Source organism: Limanda limanda, chromosome 4 (genome assembly GCF_963576545.1).
Source record: "Limanda limanda chromosome 4, fLimLim1.1, whole genome shotgun sequence".
Classification (NCBI taxonomy): Eukaryota; Metazoa; Chordata; class Actinopteri; order Pleuronectiformes; family Pleuronectidae; genus Limanda; species Limanda limanda.
In genome coordinates this window covers 27,028,869-27,046,073 of record NC_083639.1, presented here as the reverse complement: position 1 = coordinate 27,046,073, position 17,205 = coordinate 27,028,869, and the positions used below count along the sequence as shown (strand labels likewise).

General features: G+C 43.8%; 2 protein-coding genes across 2 annotated transcripts; one reads left to right on the top strand and one right to left on the bottom strand.

Annotated features, from left to right (window-relative positions):
• The first annotated feature begins 1,422 nt into the window (after positions 1-1,422).
• On the top strand, positions 1,423-4,221 carry LOC132999766 (uncharacterized). The gene is made up of 6 exons (XM_061069532.1): positions 1,423-1,543; positions 2,178-2,258; positions 2,399-2,508; positions 3,325-3,396; positions 3,513-3,635; positions 3,758-4,221. The coding sequence occupies exons 1-6, from the start codon at positions 1,477-1,479 to the stop codon at positions 3,848-3,850; spliced, it is 546 nt and encodes a 181-aa protein (XP_060925515.1). The 5' UTR covers positions 1,423-1,476; the 3' UTR covers positions 3,851-4,221.
• Positions 4,222-4,708: 487 nt separating this feature from the next.
• Positions 4,709-16,695, bottom strand: appl1 (adaptor protein, phosphotyrosine interaction, PH domain and leucine zipper containing 1). Its single transcript, XM_061069531.1, has 22 exons — positions 16,533-16,695; positions 14,785-14,883; positions 14,589-14,648; positions 13,905-13,976; positions 13,655-13,742; positions 13,466-13,507; positions 13,191-13,249; positions 12,651-12,797; positions 12,277-12,359; positions 11,975-12,136; positions 11,382-11,570; positions 11,242-11,284; positions 11,097-11,153; positions 9,912-10,003; positions 9,657-9,836; positions 9,154-9,206; positions 8,835-9,009; positions 8,176-8,212; positions 7,825-7,968; positions 7,675-7,725; positions 6,782-6,871; positions 4,709-6,557 (listed from the first exon to the last, which is right to left on the bottom strand). The coding sequence occupies exons 1-22, from the start codon at positions 16,584-16,586 to the stop codon at positions 6,405-6,407; spliced, it is 2,130 nt and encodes a 709-aa protein (XP_060925514.1). The 5' UTR covers positions 16,587-16,695; the 3' UTR covers positions 4,709-6,404.
• Between the last annotated feature and the right edge of the window lie 510 nt (positions 16,696-17,205).

Genomic DNA, 17,205 nt, shown 5'->3' with positions numbered 1-17,205 from the left:
ATTCGGGTTAAGAGTGTGCTCTCATATTTCCTGCTTCAGTTGTCAACAACTTTTGTTTCCTTGGAAAGAAAAGAAGTCCAGCCTCTGGTGTGTGGGGAAGCGTTTTGCATTCACTTGAAAAAGTTTCACTGTTTCACTGTCGGAAATTCCGAGATAAATTCTGTTTTACTGAATAAAAAAAAAAAAGGCTCTTTTTTTCCTGAGTTATGTTTTCTCCGGAAAAGGCGTGACCTCAATCCTGCCTCTCACCCGCATGGAGTATGGTTGCTGCTGCATCAGCCTACGGAAGCGTATTGTATTCACTTGGAATTTTTTTTTTCAGTTTTTCAGAGATAATTATCTCGGGAATTCCGAGATAAGTTCTCAAAAAAAAAAAAAAAAAAGCTGTTTTTCGAACAATTTTTTTTTCCTGTTTTATGAGACAAAAAAACCTGTTTTGATAAATGCCGAACTAAAATGTTTAGATTTTTTTCCATTTACATGAATGAAAAGGCATTTTTATAATAATATTGACAATATTATCAAGGTATTTAAGGTGAGATACTTTAATCTCACTAAGAGTATTTATTATTAGTACTCACAATTCATTGCAGTTTTCAATGGTGGAAGAAAAACTGAAATATTTCTTTTTACTTAAGTTAAATCAGCAATAAAACACTATTAAAATATCCTTGTGTTTGTAAGAACTCAGAACTGATGTATGAGTCGCACAATATTCTTTAAGTATAATAAAAGTACGTAAGTAGGCGACACAATTGCACCTTTCCTTTCTGTTTCATATTATTGCATCATTATTATTATTCATATGGTAAAATGCATTTGAGCGATCAGACATGTTCAGTGGAGTGATTATAATAAAAGTAGTGATAATACATTTTATTTGTATTGATCACAAAAACAAAGGGAAGATAAAGACAACAACTACAAATATAAAATCAATGTCAGAGTCAAATGAAGATAATTTACTTTAGTCCAAAGAAAAGCGCATTTCTTTTAAGTGTAAAGATATAATTGGAGCCTTGTTTAATCCTGCTCGTTTTTTATTTCAATTATTATTGTTAATTTTCAACTTTCACTTTTTCAAACTTTTGAAGATCATTTTGTGTAAAATAACAGATTTGTGTCTGAGTGCGTATATTACATAAAGCACGTGTTATTGTAGGAACCTTTTTTTGTATTACCAGTGTTTAACAACGTGCTCTAGTGAATAAAGCGAAATTGGAATTTGGAGCCTTTATTTTGAAACATGTGTGAGTCAATGCAGTGATTTCCGGTGTGTTGTGTAGACACAAACTGCGTCTCCACTGCCACCGTGTACCGATCTGACACACACACACACACAACACACACACACACACACACACACACACCCTGCTGCTGCAGCTCTATAAAACCTCTCTCTCTCTCTCTCTCTCTCACACACTCACACACACACAGAGCCATTGAGTGGAGGAGGAACTTTCGACCTGAAGCATCATGGGCATCATCTTCTCTCAGATCTTCTCCAGGTTCAGCTCCAGGACACCGGTCAGGATTTTAATGGGTGAGATCTTTAAAACTTTATCAAACTGATGTTCAGTCCTGGTTCTGATTTCTCATGTTCAGTTTTATCAAGTGTCAAACTGCTTCTGAAAGTTGATTTTATTTAAATTCATCCATGTTGTGGCTTCTAATAATCGTCGTGTTTAACGATTCAGTAAATAACTAATACCAAGAATCGATAGATACACAGCTTGAAAAGTTGTGGTATGAATTATATTATATTATATTATATTTTAACAGTATCTACAAGAATTAAATGCATCAGAAATGATAATCCAATAACATAATATTTGATTTGATTTGTAAAATTGTTTGATCCTCTTACTACATTTGATTAATAACACTTTGATCCTTGAAGTAACAGATGCAGGCCAGTAGTTTGTACTTGTGTATATTTGTGTTACAGTATTTCTTCTTTTACTTCAGTTAAAAGTCGTAATGTCGAAATCAGAGACATTTTAAGACTTCACCCTCTGAGAAGCTGTGTCTGACCTCTTCAAAAACAAAGTGATTCTAATTGTGTGTGTGTGTCTGTGTGTGTGTGTTTGTGTGTGTGTTTGTGTGTGTGTGTGTGTGTGTGTGTATGTGTGTGTGTGTGTGTGTGTGTGTGTGTGTGTGTCTGTGTGTGTTTGTAGTGGGTCTGGATGCAGCAGGTAAAACCACTCTGCTGTACAGACTGAAGTTGGCCGAGGTCGTCACCACCATCCCAACTATTGGTCAGTTTGTCAGATGTGTTTATGCAAAATGTTATATATAGCATATATTTTATATATAAATCTATGTTAATTCTGAGTGTGTGTGTGTGTGTGTGTGTGTGTGTGTGTGTGTGTGTGTGTGTGTGTGTGTGTGTGTGCAGGTTTTAATGTGGAGACAGTGGAGTATAAGAACGTCAGTTTTACAGTTTGGGATGTTGGTGGCCAGACTGTCATCAGACCTCTGTGGAGACACTACTACACTAACACACAGGTTGGTAACACCACTGGTCCACTGGTCCACTGGTCCACTGGTCCACTGTTCCACTGTTCCACTGTTCCACTGGTCCACTGGTCCACTGTTCCACTGTTCCACTGGTCCACTGGTCCACTGTTCCACTGGTCCACTGGTCCACTGGTCCACTGGTCCACTGGTCCACTGGTCCACTGGTCCACTGGTCCACTGTTCCACTGGTCCACTGGTCCACTGGTCCACTGGTCCACTGTTCCACTGTTCCACTGGTCCACTGGTCCACTGTTCCACTGGTCCACTGGTCCACTGGTCCACTGGTCCACTGGTCCACTGGTCCACTGTTCCACTGGTCCACTGGTCCACTGGTCCACTGTTCCACTGTTCCACTGTTCCACTGGTCCACTGCTCCACTGGTCCACTGTTCCACTGTTCCACTGGTCCACTGGTCCACTGCTCCACTGGTCCACTGGTCCACTGTTCCACTGGTCCACTGGTCCACTGGTCCACTGCTCCACTGCTCCACTGTTCCACTGGTCCACTGGTCCACTGTTCCACTGGTCCACTGGTCCACTGGTCCACTGCTCCACTGCTCCACTGTTCCACTGGTCCACTGGTCCACTGGTGCACTGTTCCACTGGTCCACTGGTACACTGGTCCACTGGTGCACTGTTCCACTGCTCCACTGGTCCACTGTTCCACTGCTCCACTGCTCCACTGCTCCACTGGTCCACTGGTCCACTGTTCCACTGGTCCACTGTTCCACTGGTCCACTGGTCCACTGGTCCACTGGTCCACTGGTCCAACAAACACTCACAGTAATGTCTGTGTCGTCCTCAGGGTTTGATATATGTGGTCGACAGCAACGACCCCGAGAGAATAAAAGAGGCTGCAGATGAGCTGCATAGGATGGTAACACACACACACACACACACACACACACACACACACACACACACACACACACACACACACACACTGATTGATTGATTGATTTCCTGTTCATTCTCCATGCTGCTGTGTTGCAGTTGGAGGAGGACGAGCTAAGGGGCGTGGCTCTGCTGGTTTTAGCCAACAAACAGGATTTGCCCAGAGCCATGTCCGTCAGTGACATCACAGCGGCCCTGAGCCTATCAGGGATCTCCCAGCCGGTGAGTGACAGATCAACCTGTGGATCTTAGTATTATTCTCAAAGCTCAACCAGACCTGACGTCCTGGAGGTTTCATTTGAACTTGACATACAGCGTGTCTTACTCTCTTTGTGTGTCTGCAGTGGGTCGTCCAGGCGTCCTGTGCTGTCAGTGGTGCAGGTCTGGTCCAGGGTCTGGACTGGCTCTCCACCCAGGTCCTCAGACAGAAGAGCTGACAGGAAGCTGCAGAGTCTTCGAACGCACCAGGATGTGAACTGAGGGAGAAACCAGGAGAAACAGCAACGATCCCAGTGGACTGGACTGTTTACATCCAGATCAGTAAAAAGACATCGGACAGCTGTGACCTCGGCCTCCTCAAAATGTAGTTTTAACATAAATACAACGACGAGGTGTTAGAGCAACAAGTTGAAACTTGAGGATCCTATTTATTGACACGTTCCTGCTGCAGCTAATTTGTTGTTGCACAAACAACTTCATCACAAACAAATCGAACGTTGAAACTATTGTTGTAGCTTTTGAGTCATTAACCTGATGTTTGGTTTCTTCAGCTTAGACGTTTCTATAACTCTACGGTATATTTCTATTTTTTCCCACATCAGACAGTATAAAAAATGTAAAGTATTTGTTTTATTAAAGTTTTTATTGTTTCCAGTTTGTTTGTTTGTTTTATTTTAATTCAAATGACCTCTCAAAGTGATCATGAATATTCTCCAGGGGCAACTTTTCTAGTTTCCTTTGTTTCTATTTTTCCAAATTTGTTAAACTAATTTGTAAAAAGATTAAAAATCCACTTTGAATTTAAAAATATCTCATTGAGGCAGACATGCCTGGAAAAGAGTGAGCAGCTAACAAGGTGTAAAAAAAAAAAGAAAAGAGGGATGGTACAAATAAAAAAGACGGGTAAAATATTCTTGTTGTGATTGATAATCTGTTGAAATAACAAAAAAAGATTGTTTACGTGGCTAAAATAAAAAGACCATAACTAGCAAACACCTAGTTCATTGTTGAATGTAGGTGTGGAGCTCAAGGAGGTTGGTTTGATGTGAAAACAGCAGAAGACAGACTCAGACGGGTGGAGTTAGTGTTTTAATTATCACTGAAAAGCCTTTTTATTAACCATGACACTAGAACATCAAGCACATATTTACAGTTCAACACCGTCCACCCTGTCGTGTTTGATCTGTTGTTAAAGAGCAGCTCCACCAACACGAGGAAACTTCCTCCCACGAGACAACAAACCACCAAGAAATGAACTCGTCATTAGTAACTTTTGTTTTAGGCTGATTTAGAAACTTCCTCAGCTTGTTAACATCCCCACAGCCGACTGAGGAGGTCCGTCCGTCGTTCATGCAAAGTCAACGACCTGTGGACTGAAGCTCCGTCTTCTGCAGATCACTCAGGTCGCTGCGACCCACTCGGGGGGGAAAAAAACGCTGATTAATGAAGAAAAAAACAATGGAAAGCGCAACAGGCCCCAAAGCAACGACCCAGAAACACACGTGTGAAAGCACAGGTAGACATCGTGACTCCAGGAGAAACACACGACTGGTTATTTGGCGGAAGAGATGAATTAAAGACACGTGTTTCAGTTTAGTGAATGAATCCAATGTAACTTTATCTATTTTTAAAGAGAGAAAATCTATTCGGTAAACCGTCGAAAAACAGGCGCGATTGAGGAAACAGAAATTATCTTTTCAACCAAATTCAAACTAATTTTGACCTAGATGCACTTTTAGTTTATAAGAGTAAACGATGAGCACTTGCTTGAGTTGGGTTGTGCACAGTAAACGTTTGGGGTTTAAATAAAGATCCGTATTTAAGGAACAGCCTCGGACAGGTGTCGAGAAGAAGAAGAAGAGTTCCGCCACCTGTTTAAATGTCTCATTCGTTCTATTAACCAACAGATTCTCCTACAGCTGAAGATAACGTCATCAAATGTTTGGTTTTTTGAACAGTCCAAAAGCCAAAAATATTGAACTTATTACAACAGAGAAGGAAACTCAACGACCTCTCAACAAGAAGGTGAAACCGTTCGATCTATTTTTACTTGACTATTTATTTAAATAGTTGACAGTAAATTTTCTGTCGACCATCGATGGACAAATCAAATAATCGTTTTAAGCTCAGCGGTGACGTTCATACGCTATTTTTCACCCTGGAGTGAAATGAGTGAAGATCACAGGATGTCTTCTCAACTGCAAGGACCCTTCAAAATAAGAGTCCCTTCTTTCTCTCTGACTCTCTCTCCTAGTCTTCTTGTTTTAGAACATCACTTGTCTGAGCTGATGTGACCAAAGTGCCCTTGAGCAAGACCTGACACTGTCTGAATTCAGTTTGCGTTTTCTCCCGAGTCAGATTCTGGTTATTTCTTCCTCACGTTGCTCTGCTTTATATCCGCTGTCAGTATTTTTAGCTCTTTTCTTTATAAAATAATGATATAAAACAGAAACTTACAGGTTAATCTATATTTTTTGTCCTTTTCTGGCGGGCGGAGCCGATATAAAAAGCAGCGTTTTTACACACAGAATAAAACACAAGTCTGTTACGAGGAGTTTCATCGTTCACTCCCCCTCCCCCTCCTCCTCCTCCTCCTCCACATATAGTGAGGGTGTGTTCAGTTTGTCCTCTATTTTCAGAGTGATGGGCTCTATCACACATATGGGAGTCCATGAGAGGGAGCACATGTTTTCCAGTCCCAGGCAGCCCGGGTGGGCGGGTGGCGTTCCCCTCCTGAGACCTGCCTGGGAAGTGAAACATGGATCCGTGTCATCAGGCCTCCGACTCGCCCGTCTTCTTCCCCTCGTCCCCAGCCTCACTCTCCTCCGACGGGCTGATGCTGAGCACGAGGAACTGTCCGTCAGCGGCCGGCGGGTTGGCCGGACGACTCGAGGCGGCGATCAGACGACTCTGCTCCTCCAGATCCTGGAAGGACAAAGCTGGAGTTAGAGATCAAATCTAGATAAACCCCTGTCTGTCTGTCGCTCACACATCTGGAGAACCGTTCATCTGATCGGCTTCACACTCGACATGTGAATCGTTCAGGGCCCAGGGGGGTGCAGAGGGGGAGTTGGTGCAATTCAGACACATGATATGTTCAATATTAATATTTGGGGGGGGGGGGTTAGGGTTAAAGGATCAAAGGTCACCTTCTCTATCTGTCTCTGTTTGCTGAGTTCCTCCTGCTGTTTCTCTTTGGCCTTGTCCTGCTCCTTCCTCTTCTCCACTGCCTTTCGGTCCTGCACATACCCCCCCCCCCACCCCAAAAAAATGATTCACATCCACAACAACACCAGAAGGAATCATCGTAACATCCACACAATGAGGGAGTCGGCTCATAGACTGTTTATCAGGATGGATGATACGTCTCTACTTCCTTCCACCATCCAGAAATGAAGCCAAAATATCACAGATACAAACGCTGCCATCTTAAGAACTCCATGAAATGATAGAAACCATCTTCCACTACCATGAAGGAGGCAGGATTTATCACAGATATATATATATATAAGGCTAGATGTCTCGGCCAACGGAGACAAACGTTCGCACATGGCGGCCATCTTGCAACGGGCTCACCCATAACATTGTGTTGTAGTGGTACGTACTTTTTAAATAACCATAACTTGTTCAATTTTCAACCGATTTTGAAACGGTTTGGTTTGTTATAAACGTCAGAGATGTAGTTATGACACTGCATACTTATGAATAATTATGTTATTTTCTAAAAAATAGTATAATGTTCTAAAATAGGTACAAATATACATCAAGAATTATTTTATTTTATTTAAAAAGGACATGTACCACTACCAACACAATGTTATGGGTGGGCGGGCCGCCTGTGGCAAGATGGCCGCCATGTGCCGACATTCGACTCCGTTGGCCGGAAACACGGACGAGACATCTAGCCTTTATATATACATATCTATGGGATTCATGACCTATAATGTATCCAGCCACCAGGGGGCGACACAGACACTTTGGCTTCACTTTTGGGGAGTTGCCATGTCGACAGTCTTTAACCACAGTTTCTAATGAGTCTCACCATCTCGGAGTGGAAGGCGATCTGCTTGGCCAGACCGACACTGTCACAGATCTGAAACACATGAAGGAGAAGAGGCAGGTCAGACAAGACAGAGGGACACAACGGGGGGGTCAGACGAACGGATGGAGAGAGAGAGAGAGAGAGTGAGACCTTCTCTCCGTCGTTGTTGGACTCAAAGATGTAGCAGACGGCTCGGCTGTCGCCCCCCCGCTCACTCGCCGGCTGCAAGATGAAGCCAAACAGCCTCTTGTTGTCCTGATGGGACGAACACTGGACCACGCTGGACAGAGGGAACTGCAGCGGGAGAGAGGAGGAGGAGGAGGAGGAGGAGGAGGAGGAGGAGGAGGAGGAGGAGGGGGAGGAGGAGGAGGAGGAGGAGGAGGAGGAGGAGGGGGAGGAGGAGGAGGAGGAGGCCAAAAGAGAAAGATCAAAATAGAACCAATCATGAACAATTAGACACTGAAACAAAAAACAAGGATCTAATGAAGGAAGATCTCTTACCCTGAGTCGAGTGACTTGTGTCTGAGGATCAATGAGCCTGAAAGAAATAACGTACTTTCATTAAAATACTAAACTGTTTAGAAAAAGAGTTGAGCAAACAGCTAAGACCCAAAGGTCTCCTTATGAAATCCACATTCGAACTCACTGGATCCAGATGTTTATTTGGATCTGCACCAAGTTCCAAACACTAAATATCAGTCCACTAAATATGCTTGTTTTTATTCTTCTATCTCTAAATGTTAGAGTGGAAAACATAAATCCTAGATCCACCTCTTCAACAACATTTCATGCAAATCGGTTGAGTAGTTTTTGTGTATTAAATATTTATGTCTCGATGATGTTTGGGTGACTTTATGACTCTGTGGTATTTCCTCAAGTCAGGACAAACTTTAAAGATTTAACTACACACGACTAATCATCCAGGAATAACTTTAATACGATTCTGTGTGAAGTTATGTTTCACTAACGGTGATCAAAGACTCTTCTGCTCTGTCCTACACGTTCACACTGTGGCTGTAATGAACACTTACAGTCTGTAGAGGGCGCTACTGGGGCTGAAACACTCAACAGCAGATTCCTGTGTTTCCTCACAGCACAACATTTCTAAGTCGTTCAGATTTGGCTTCACCATGACAACACAGTGGCTGCGTGGTTCTTACTTGAGGCAGTCGCAGGTCACCAGCAGGTGGGACTCCGTCATCCTGAAGATGTTGTGGATGGCTCTGGCCGCCAGGATCTGTCTCATGGTCTCAGAGATGACGTCTGGGGCCTCGGCCGCCCTCACCTCCATGGAGCCCAGGAAGCGCACGATGAAGAGCTGGTGGAGGATCGATTCTGGACCACGTGGTCACAGGAAAGATTACACACACAAAAAATACCACACATACAAGAAAAGTTTTACAGTCCAATTTATATATAATACAAGACTGAATATAATCACAATTGTAAGATATAGAAAGTAAAAACGATAGACGTTACCTTCACTCTCTTCTGATGTGCTGTCTCCAGACTCTCCGAACGGATTACTCCTTCTGAAGGACACACACACACACACACACGCACACACACACACACACACACACACACACACACACACTTCATTGCAGATAAACCAGGAAGGATGAACACAACGTTTTCTAGCTTCACTCTGCACCACAGAGTGTAAAAAGTTCTGAACACAATGTCCAGCACTCCCACAACACAAAGGGAAAGTATATCATAGAACACTTTGAGGAGGACTCACTAATGACAGATAATAATTCTATAGTAGCTGTGGAGCATGAAACATTTTTCTTTATCAATGTTTTTAGTGTATTAGTAAGTGGATCTCCTCAGGTTGAGTGGGTGACGTTGGGATATTTTTGGCGAAGATCTCTTTTTGCATTGATCCTGTTTAGTCTTGTACACAAACACACACACACACACACACACACACACACACACACACAAACAAACACACACAAACAAACACACACACACACCTGCCGGACTGCGCCGCCGCCTTGCTCTGCCCTGAGATTTCTTCGCTGACGGGGGAAATGATGTCAAACTGGATGGGTGTTTCCGGGGCAACCAGGGCGTCCAATGAGAGAACGGAGATAGCGGGCGACGCCTCGGACCCCACGGAGCTGATACTGCTTGCTCGGCCCACCCGTCCTTTACTGGGATGGAAAGAGAAGTGTTTAGAGATCTGACCTGGCAGCTGATAGGTTGTGAGGTCAGTGTCAGTGAACTACCTGCTGGGTCTCATGCTCTCGTGTCTCTGCTGGAAGGACGGTGATGGCGTCACAGCCTCAATCGCTGATTGGTTGACTCTGGCGGCCAGCTCCTGCCAATGAGAAGACAGGACAGTCAGCTTCAACCAACAGGAAAACAATTTGAAAGCATCTTGTCCTCTGCTTCTTGTTACTAGGGTTGCAAAGGGGCGGAAAGTTTCCATGGGAAGTTAAGGTCGGGAATTTTGAAAAAATAAAAACTACGCAAATTAAACGGTAAGCAATAAAAACATCATTCAAACTCTATTTTAAAGATGTATGGAATGTTGAGTTTCAACCCTCCACTGTGCATTCTTCCATCACATGCACAGATAACTCCCAGCATCCTTCACTCTACAGCAGGGCTATTGAGGCCTGCTGTAGTGTGCAGGACTAGTCAGGTAAGTTTCCATGATATTACTGGGAAAATATATTATCATGCTTATTGAGGATTGTTCATCTGTTCATCTAGACTATTTCCATTAATTTATCAATCAATTGTAAAATATTTTCACAGACGATTCCAATTGTTTGGCGAACTATTTATATCTCTGGCATTGCATTAGTGTTTTTTTACAAACTTTCTTCTCCTCTTATTCTACAGAACAATGCCATGTGCACTCTCTCATGTGTGGAGACATTTCACCCCATCCAATGTAGAAGGAAAGGCTGTGTACATCTGCAAATACTGTGCAAAGACCTATGTTAAGAATGACACAACGATGCAGAAGCATATAGTCAAGTGCCCAAAGTTTCCTCAGGGCTCAAATCAGCCTATGACAAAACAAAATGTTTATATTTATGTCTGTATATGACAAGGTAAATACAGTTAGTATAAATTACTCACAACATTTCCAGTTTATTCCCGTTAATTCCCGTATCTTCCCGTAAATTCCTGTATATTCCCGTTAATTCCCATGGAAAGTTTCCAACTTTGAATATTCCCGGAATTTTGCAACCCTACTTGTTACCCTTGTTTCATATCGATCCATTGATGTTTAATTAGATTCACAACATTGCCAAAACTATGTGGACACCTAAACACAGCACTGACCAAACCCAGAGCTGTTGTTGGTAGCAGATGACTACATCTACAAATATCTGTCAAAGTTTCCTCTGTGACCTTTGACTGGGATGGAAGTAAATGAGGGAAAGACGGACACTGACCTCTGCGTTCTCACTCAGGTAGATCCTCTTGGAGATGTTGTTTATGGTGGAGATCCACTGGAGGAGGAAGCAGCAGATGGACAAAGTGAGAAATCACCAGAACAGCAGACAGACGTCACAAGCAGGAGAGAGAGAATCAAGTTACCTCCTCACAGTCCTTCCTGGTCTCCGCCTGCAGCGTCACGACTCTGACGGGAAACAAAGAGGGAGAAAGTGGCGTCAGTGCTTAAAATGACCAGAGCGTCCGATGGGAGTAACAGTGGAAAGAAGGGAGAGCGCTCTGACTTCTTGCCATCGAAGGACGTGACCTGGAAGCAGAAGCGGCGGTCGTCGCTGTCCACTGCCATGACGGAGCTGTTGTCCAGGTCGGTGAGCAGCCCCCCCGCCACCTCTCCGCGGCCCTGCTGCATCAGGTTACCCCCCTGAGTGAAGAAGTACTGTCGCTCCCAGGATGAAGACACCAGACCGGTTTTACTGAGAGACACACAGAGGAGGCACGTCAACAAACTCACAACAAGGGACGTGTCAACAACTTATTGGTAATTTCACCAGCAGAGCAGCAGCGAGCAGGTCCAAGCTCATGATATATAAAAACTACCAAACAGTGTATATAACAAGAAACACTTTGACTAAACATCAGTGTGATTAGAACGAGCAAAATGACTTTAACCCCTTCTGGGAAAATGTTATGTACTCTGACTTCTTAGTTGTTGCATGTCCCATCTGCTAACATGGAGAAGGTGGGGTTTATGACCTATACTGCAGCCAGCCACCAGGGGGTGATCAAGATGGTTTAGTGTCACTTTTATGTTGTCCATCTTTATATTCAGTCTGCGTCAATGAGTGTGTGTTTCTGTGTGTGTGTGTGTGTCTCTTACTTGCGGATGTACAGGTAGCCTTGTTTCCTGGTCAGGTTGCGACAGACAGGTGAGTGGGCGGGGTCAAGGTCACACGGCGCATACAGCGTGTCACATGATGTCTCTGTCTGCTGGATGGTCTGCTGCATCTGCCCCACCTCCGCCTCCATCTCCCGACGCACACTTAACACACACACACATGTTTAAAACTTGAGTTAATGTTGATAATAACTTTGTACTGAAGATTTTGAACATAGAACGGACAAAGGGAGGAGGAATGTAGGACGGTTCTTGAAGGAGGCGGGTCGGTGGAGGGTTTTTACTTCTGGACGCTGGTTCCTATGGTTCCCAGGAAGTCTTCCCACTGCTGGGTGAGGTTTTCTGACCCCAGCTTGAAGAAACTGATCTGCACAGAGAAAACACCAGAAACAGAAAATGACTGATTCCAAATGAACCTGTTCACTGCAACAACTACAACATCACAGCAATGTTTCTAACAGACTTGTGACTGACAGTCGCAGCTTCACTTGTCAGAACGAGGTCCAGCAAGTCAATACTGAACCATAGATCAGTAAAAAAGACTGAGAAGTTGTTAAAAGCCAGTGTTTTAAAACCTCTAAAATATGAGGAATTCTTACAGTGGCAGCTCTTCTAGTTCAGGATTGTCGGTTGTGTGTGTGTGTGTGTGTGTGTGTACCTGGGCCTGCATGTAGCCCAGCAGAGGCTCCAGCAGGGCGGTCTTCTTCTTGTACTGTAATGTGTTCAGTGAGCAGAAGTAGTGCATCATGGTCTGGTGCTGTTTCTTGCGGGAGGTGTAGACGTCCTCCACGACCTCGGCCCGCATCTTCAAAACAAACAAGACTTCTCAGCTCAGCTTCTCAGATAATATATCGTATACTGAGATATTATCATGTGGTCACAGATATTATATTTAAATTGATGATTGTATTGTAAAATGTTCATAAAGGAACAGAACTTTTACAGAACCCTAACAACTGGATAATGAAGAAGTTAAATGTTTATTTTATGAGTCTTAATTGTTTCTGCTGAAGTTTCAGTGTGGACACTCAATTGGGTAACAGAACTCATTTCAAAGCTTTATCTGAATTTTCCTAGTGACAAAATTACACAGTTCTCAAATAGAACATATTTATACATAAGAAATTAAGTGACCTAGGTGTTTAGTATTTAACTGTGGTATTAAAGTACTGAAGAATAAACCCACTGATGCCAGTACCTTGTCATTGTCCCTCTTCTTGGACAGGCGGCTGTATCGATTATTCGCTGTGTCATGATCTGCACACAGAAACAGACAAACGTTCATTTTGAAAAGGTGAAACATATTTTCATCATCTTTCCTTTTGTCCAGCTCGGCAGAAACAAGTTAGCATCGATCAAGACAAAAAACAAAAATGAGGTGAATATCAAACAATTGTATTTTTCCAGTCAAACGAAAGATGATCAGAAATGCATCAATCGAAACAACCTGACAAAGAGTAAAGATGATTTTACCATCGCTGGATATCTGGAAGACTTCTTTCAGAGTGAGGATCTCTGGAAAGAGACAAGAAAAACATAGATAAGTTATAGAAGAAGTTAAAGTATAAGGGTTGGTTTATTGGTAAATTAACCACATACAGAATAAACACATACTATCATAAGTGAACATTGTGTGTGTGTGTGTGTGTGTGTGTGTCCTACCCTTCAGGTCTCTTTCTTTGAACTGAGTGATGGGAAACATCATGGCGTCTGCGAGTTGCGTGGACAAGACAGCGTGACAGGAACTCAACTAGCAGGAGACAGACAGAGAAGAAGGACATTTCTAATCGTGAATCAGTTTTACAGATAAACAGCTCGTTAGTCGTCCGACTTCTTTGCATATTAGAGCAGATAGTCTGTGTCGCGCCCTAAAAGTAAAGCAAGACACAAATCTGTGTTTGTGTTCTCTCACCTCATCGATGACTGTTGCAAACTGCTGCAGGGTGGAGCTCATCACCTCATCATCGCCCCCTAGAGGAAAACGCTGCACACAACAACAACAACACCACAGAAGACATGAAACTGTGAACTCATTTCATGTGTTTTGCTGCCGTGGAGAAAGGATATATTTTATATAAAGGAGCCGAATGAATCATCTTTCTCACAGCCAAGAAATGACTGTTGCTTACAGATGATGAGAATGTGTTTTTTCTCGAGAATTAAATATCAGAAACATGTGTGTAGTCTCATAATCAGCATACCCTTATATTGAATATTAGGCTCATTCCATGTCAAATCATCACATAACATCACTTTGTGCTTCACCCTCACGGATATTAATGGAATTTGTCGTGCTGATTCGATCACATGAGAAACCAATGGAACCGGAATAAAAACAGCCAACCACTTAGATAGATAAGGAGCTGAAAATAACCTTTTAAACTATATGAGAAACTATATTTATCTCTGACCTCGGTATAGAAGATATGACAGGTCTGAGTCCCCTGTCAAAAATATTAGAACACTGTTATATCATATTTAGGAGCTGAGGCACGTCACGTATCGGTTCCATAAGTCCGTCAAGTGACCGAATCAGCAGGACAAATGTTCATTTAGAGCTGGCAGCCGGGTGTTGTGTTGGTAGAAAGCGGGTCACCTGTTTGTCGTACTCTTTCAGCAGCCTGGAGGTCAGGTGTGTGGCGGCACTGAGCTCGTTCTGGAATCATAAAACAGGCACAGCGCTGAGCATCTGGAAACACACTATTCAATCAGCTACATATTCACGTTGCTGTGTGTGTGTGTTTGTGTGTGTGTGTGTGTGTGTGTGTGTGTGTGTGTGTGTGTGTGTGTACCTGCGCGTCATAAATCCTCTGCATTGCCTGATAAAGCTGTGTACAGTAGTTGGAGACGGCTGCAGTGTCCTCCTCGAACACTCCCAGCAGAGAGCGGGTCTGCACACAGAGAACACAACAAAGTGGTGAAATGAAGCCCGTGTTAAATCATAAACCCTCCCTCCTCCCTGTGTAACTGCCAACAACCAAACCAGCCTGGATCCACACCTGCTGCCCGTCCCCCCCGGGGCAGTCTGGTATCAAGGTGCGTCTCAACTGCATTTTGTGTGAGAGGTAAAAAACTGTTTAATGCAAAAGTCGGCACTGAGAGAATAATTCAATCGCCACGCACGTATGTCTGTTGGCAAGGGTTCAGAAATCAACATTTTGGAATTTAAGATTTGCCCAAGATTTTGCAAACAACTAAGAGTTTTGGCATCAGTGTAGTAAACTGCAAAGCTTTTGGCCGATGATCTGTGAGGCCAAGATTCATGGAATGAGCTTTCCGATGGACAAGCCCTTCATTACAGTGAGTGCCTGGCCATGTCCAACTCCTCAAATTATAACAACATTTTCCTTCTATCTATCTATCTATCTATCTATCTATCTATCTATCTATCTATCTATCTATCTATCTATCTATCTATCTATTTATATGTCTATCTATATATGTATGTATGTATCTATGTATGTATCTATGTATCTATCTATCTATTTGTCTGTCTATCTATGTATCTATCTGTATATCTATATATCTATCTATGTATCTATGTATCTGTCTATCCACCCATCTATCTATCTATCTATCTATTCATCTCATGGTCAACCACTCAAATTATTTACTCACACAGTCGTTCCATTAATCTGACAGACGTCATACTGGTCATTGCTGACTGGGAATCCATCCATCTGCACTGACTGGGAATCCATCTGCACTGACTGGGAATCCATCTGCACTGACTGGGAATCCACCTGCACTGACTGGGAATCCACTTTCACTGACTGGGAATCCATCTGCACTGACTGGGAATCCATCTGCACTCACTGGGAATCCATCCATCTGCACTGACTGGGAATCCACTTGCACTGACTGGGAATCCATCTGCACTGACTGGGAATCCACCTGCACTGACTGGGAATCCACTTGCACTGACTGGGAATCCATCTGCACTGACTGGGAATCCACTTGCACTGACTGGGAATCCACCTGCACTCACTGGGAATCCACCTGCACTGACTGGGAATCCATCTGCACTGACTGGGAATCCATCTGCACTGACTGGGAATCCACTTGCACTGACTGGGAATCCACCTGCACTCACTGGGAATCCACCTGCAGCTCCACAGACTCCAGCTCCGGATCTGAGGTCGAGTCCCGAACCCGAACCTGCTGCTGGGCCTGAAGCATCTGTCCTCCCCGGCTCGGAGTGACAGGAAGCAGCTGGATGACACTTCCGCCTGACTTAGCAGCATTTAGCTCGGTGGCTAAGGAAGTAGCAGCCTGCTCATGATTAAAACGAGCTCATCTCAGTGTAAACAAACAGCTGGGCTGATGTTTGACACTTTGACCCTTTGACTCCATCGCTAAGAAGCCGGGGACCAGCGGGCGGGTCGCGGGTGAGAGCTGCCCGCTGCACAGCTCCGGTTCCCCGGCCCGGTGATCACCATCTCCCCGCTGGTTGTTGTTGGCAAACACCGAGGCTACACAGACAGCTAGCCTTGTTAGCATGCATGCTAGCTGGAGGCTCCGGGGAAAAGGCGTGTGTTACCTGCGGGCTGTCCTCCAGAGTCTCCTCTATCGGCAGCTTCTCTATCCCGGGCATGGCTGCGGCGGGCTCGCGGGGAATCGGTGCCGATCGACGGGGAAAAGACGCAAGAAATCACCGCTACAGCTCCAGAAGCTCCAGAAGCTCCAGGAAACCTCCGACACCCCAAAACAGATCCGCCCAGCTGCAGGAGGCCCGCCCCCTGGCTGCATTCTGATTGGTTAGGAAGTGACAGCCACGGTGGTGATTGGTTGGTTGTTTAAAGGGTGGGAGAGGCGCCATGTTGGATCTGAGCAGTGTCGCTGTTCCGCTGTGTTCGTGTGGAAACCAGAGCCAAAATGGCGGCGGGAGGGATTCTGCAGGTGTTTGTGGGATCGTAAAAGGAAACAGTCAAAAAAAACCTTCACTTAACTTTATAACAATACTTTGCACAACCCTCCATTGGTGCTTATAGTATTTTTAGATATTATATTTTATATTTATACTTGTGCAAATACACCACAGCAAATATCTTATATGTGTAAACCTGCTCTGCAATAAAACCTGATTGTGATTCAGTGTGTTCGTGCATAAAGTTGTCAGCTATTTTGAGGAACAGAAACGTGGGGGAATAAAAAAAAAAGTCAGAATTACCAATAGGATATTAATATTGATCATTTGTTGTTACTATTTTGGA

Bases quoted from the DNA above. Each gene is read 5' to 3' on its own strand.
- LOC132999766 (XM_061069532.1), top strand. From the start codon at position 1,477: ATGGGCATCATCTTCTCTCAGATCTTCTCCAGGTTCAGCTCCAGGACA. The intron at 2,509-3,324 runs GTTGGTAACACC...TGTCGTCCTCAG, and splicing joins ACTACTACACTAACACACAG to GGTTTGATATATGTGGTCGA. The intron at 3,397-3,512 runs GTAACACACACA...GCTGTGTTGCAG, and splicing joins CAGATGAGCTGCATAGGATG to TTGGAGGAGGACGAGCTAAG.
- appl1 (XM_061069531.1), bottom strand. From the start codon at position 16,586: ATGCCCGGGATAGAGAAGCTGCCGATAGAGGAGACTCTGGAGGACAGC. The intron at 12,798-13,190 runs GTACTGGCATCA...TTTGTTTTGAAG, and splicing joins AGAAGAGGGACAATGACAAG to ATGCGGGCCGAGGTCGTGGA. The intron at 12,137-12,276 runs GTAAAAACCCTC...GTGTGTGTTAAG, and splicing joins ATAGGAACCAGCGTCCAGAA to TGTGCGTCGGGAGATGGAGG.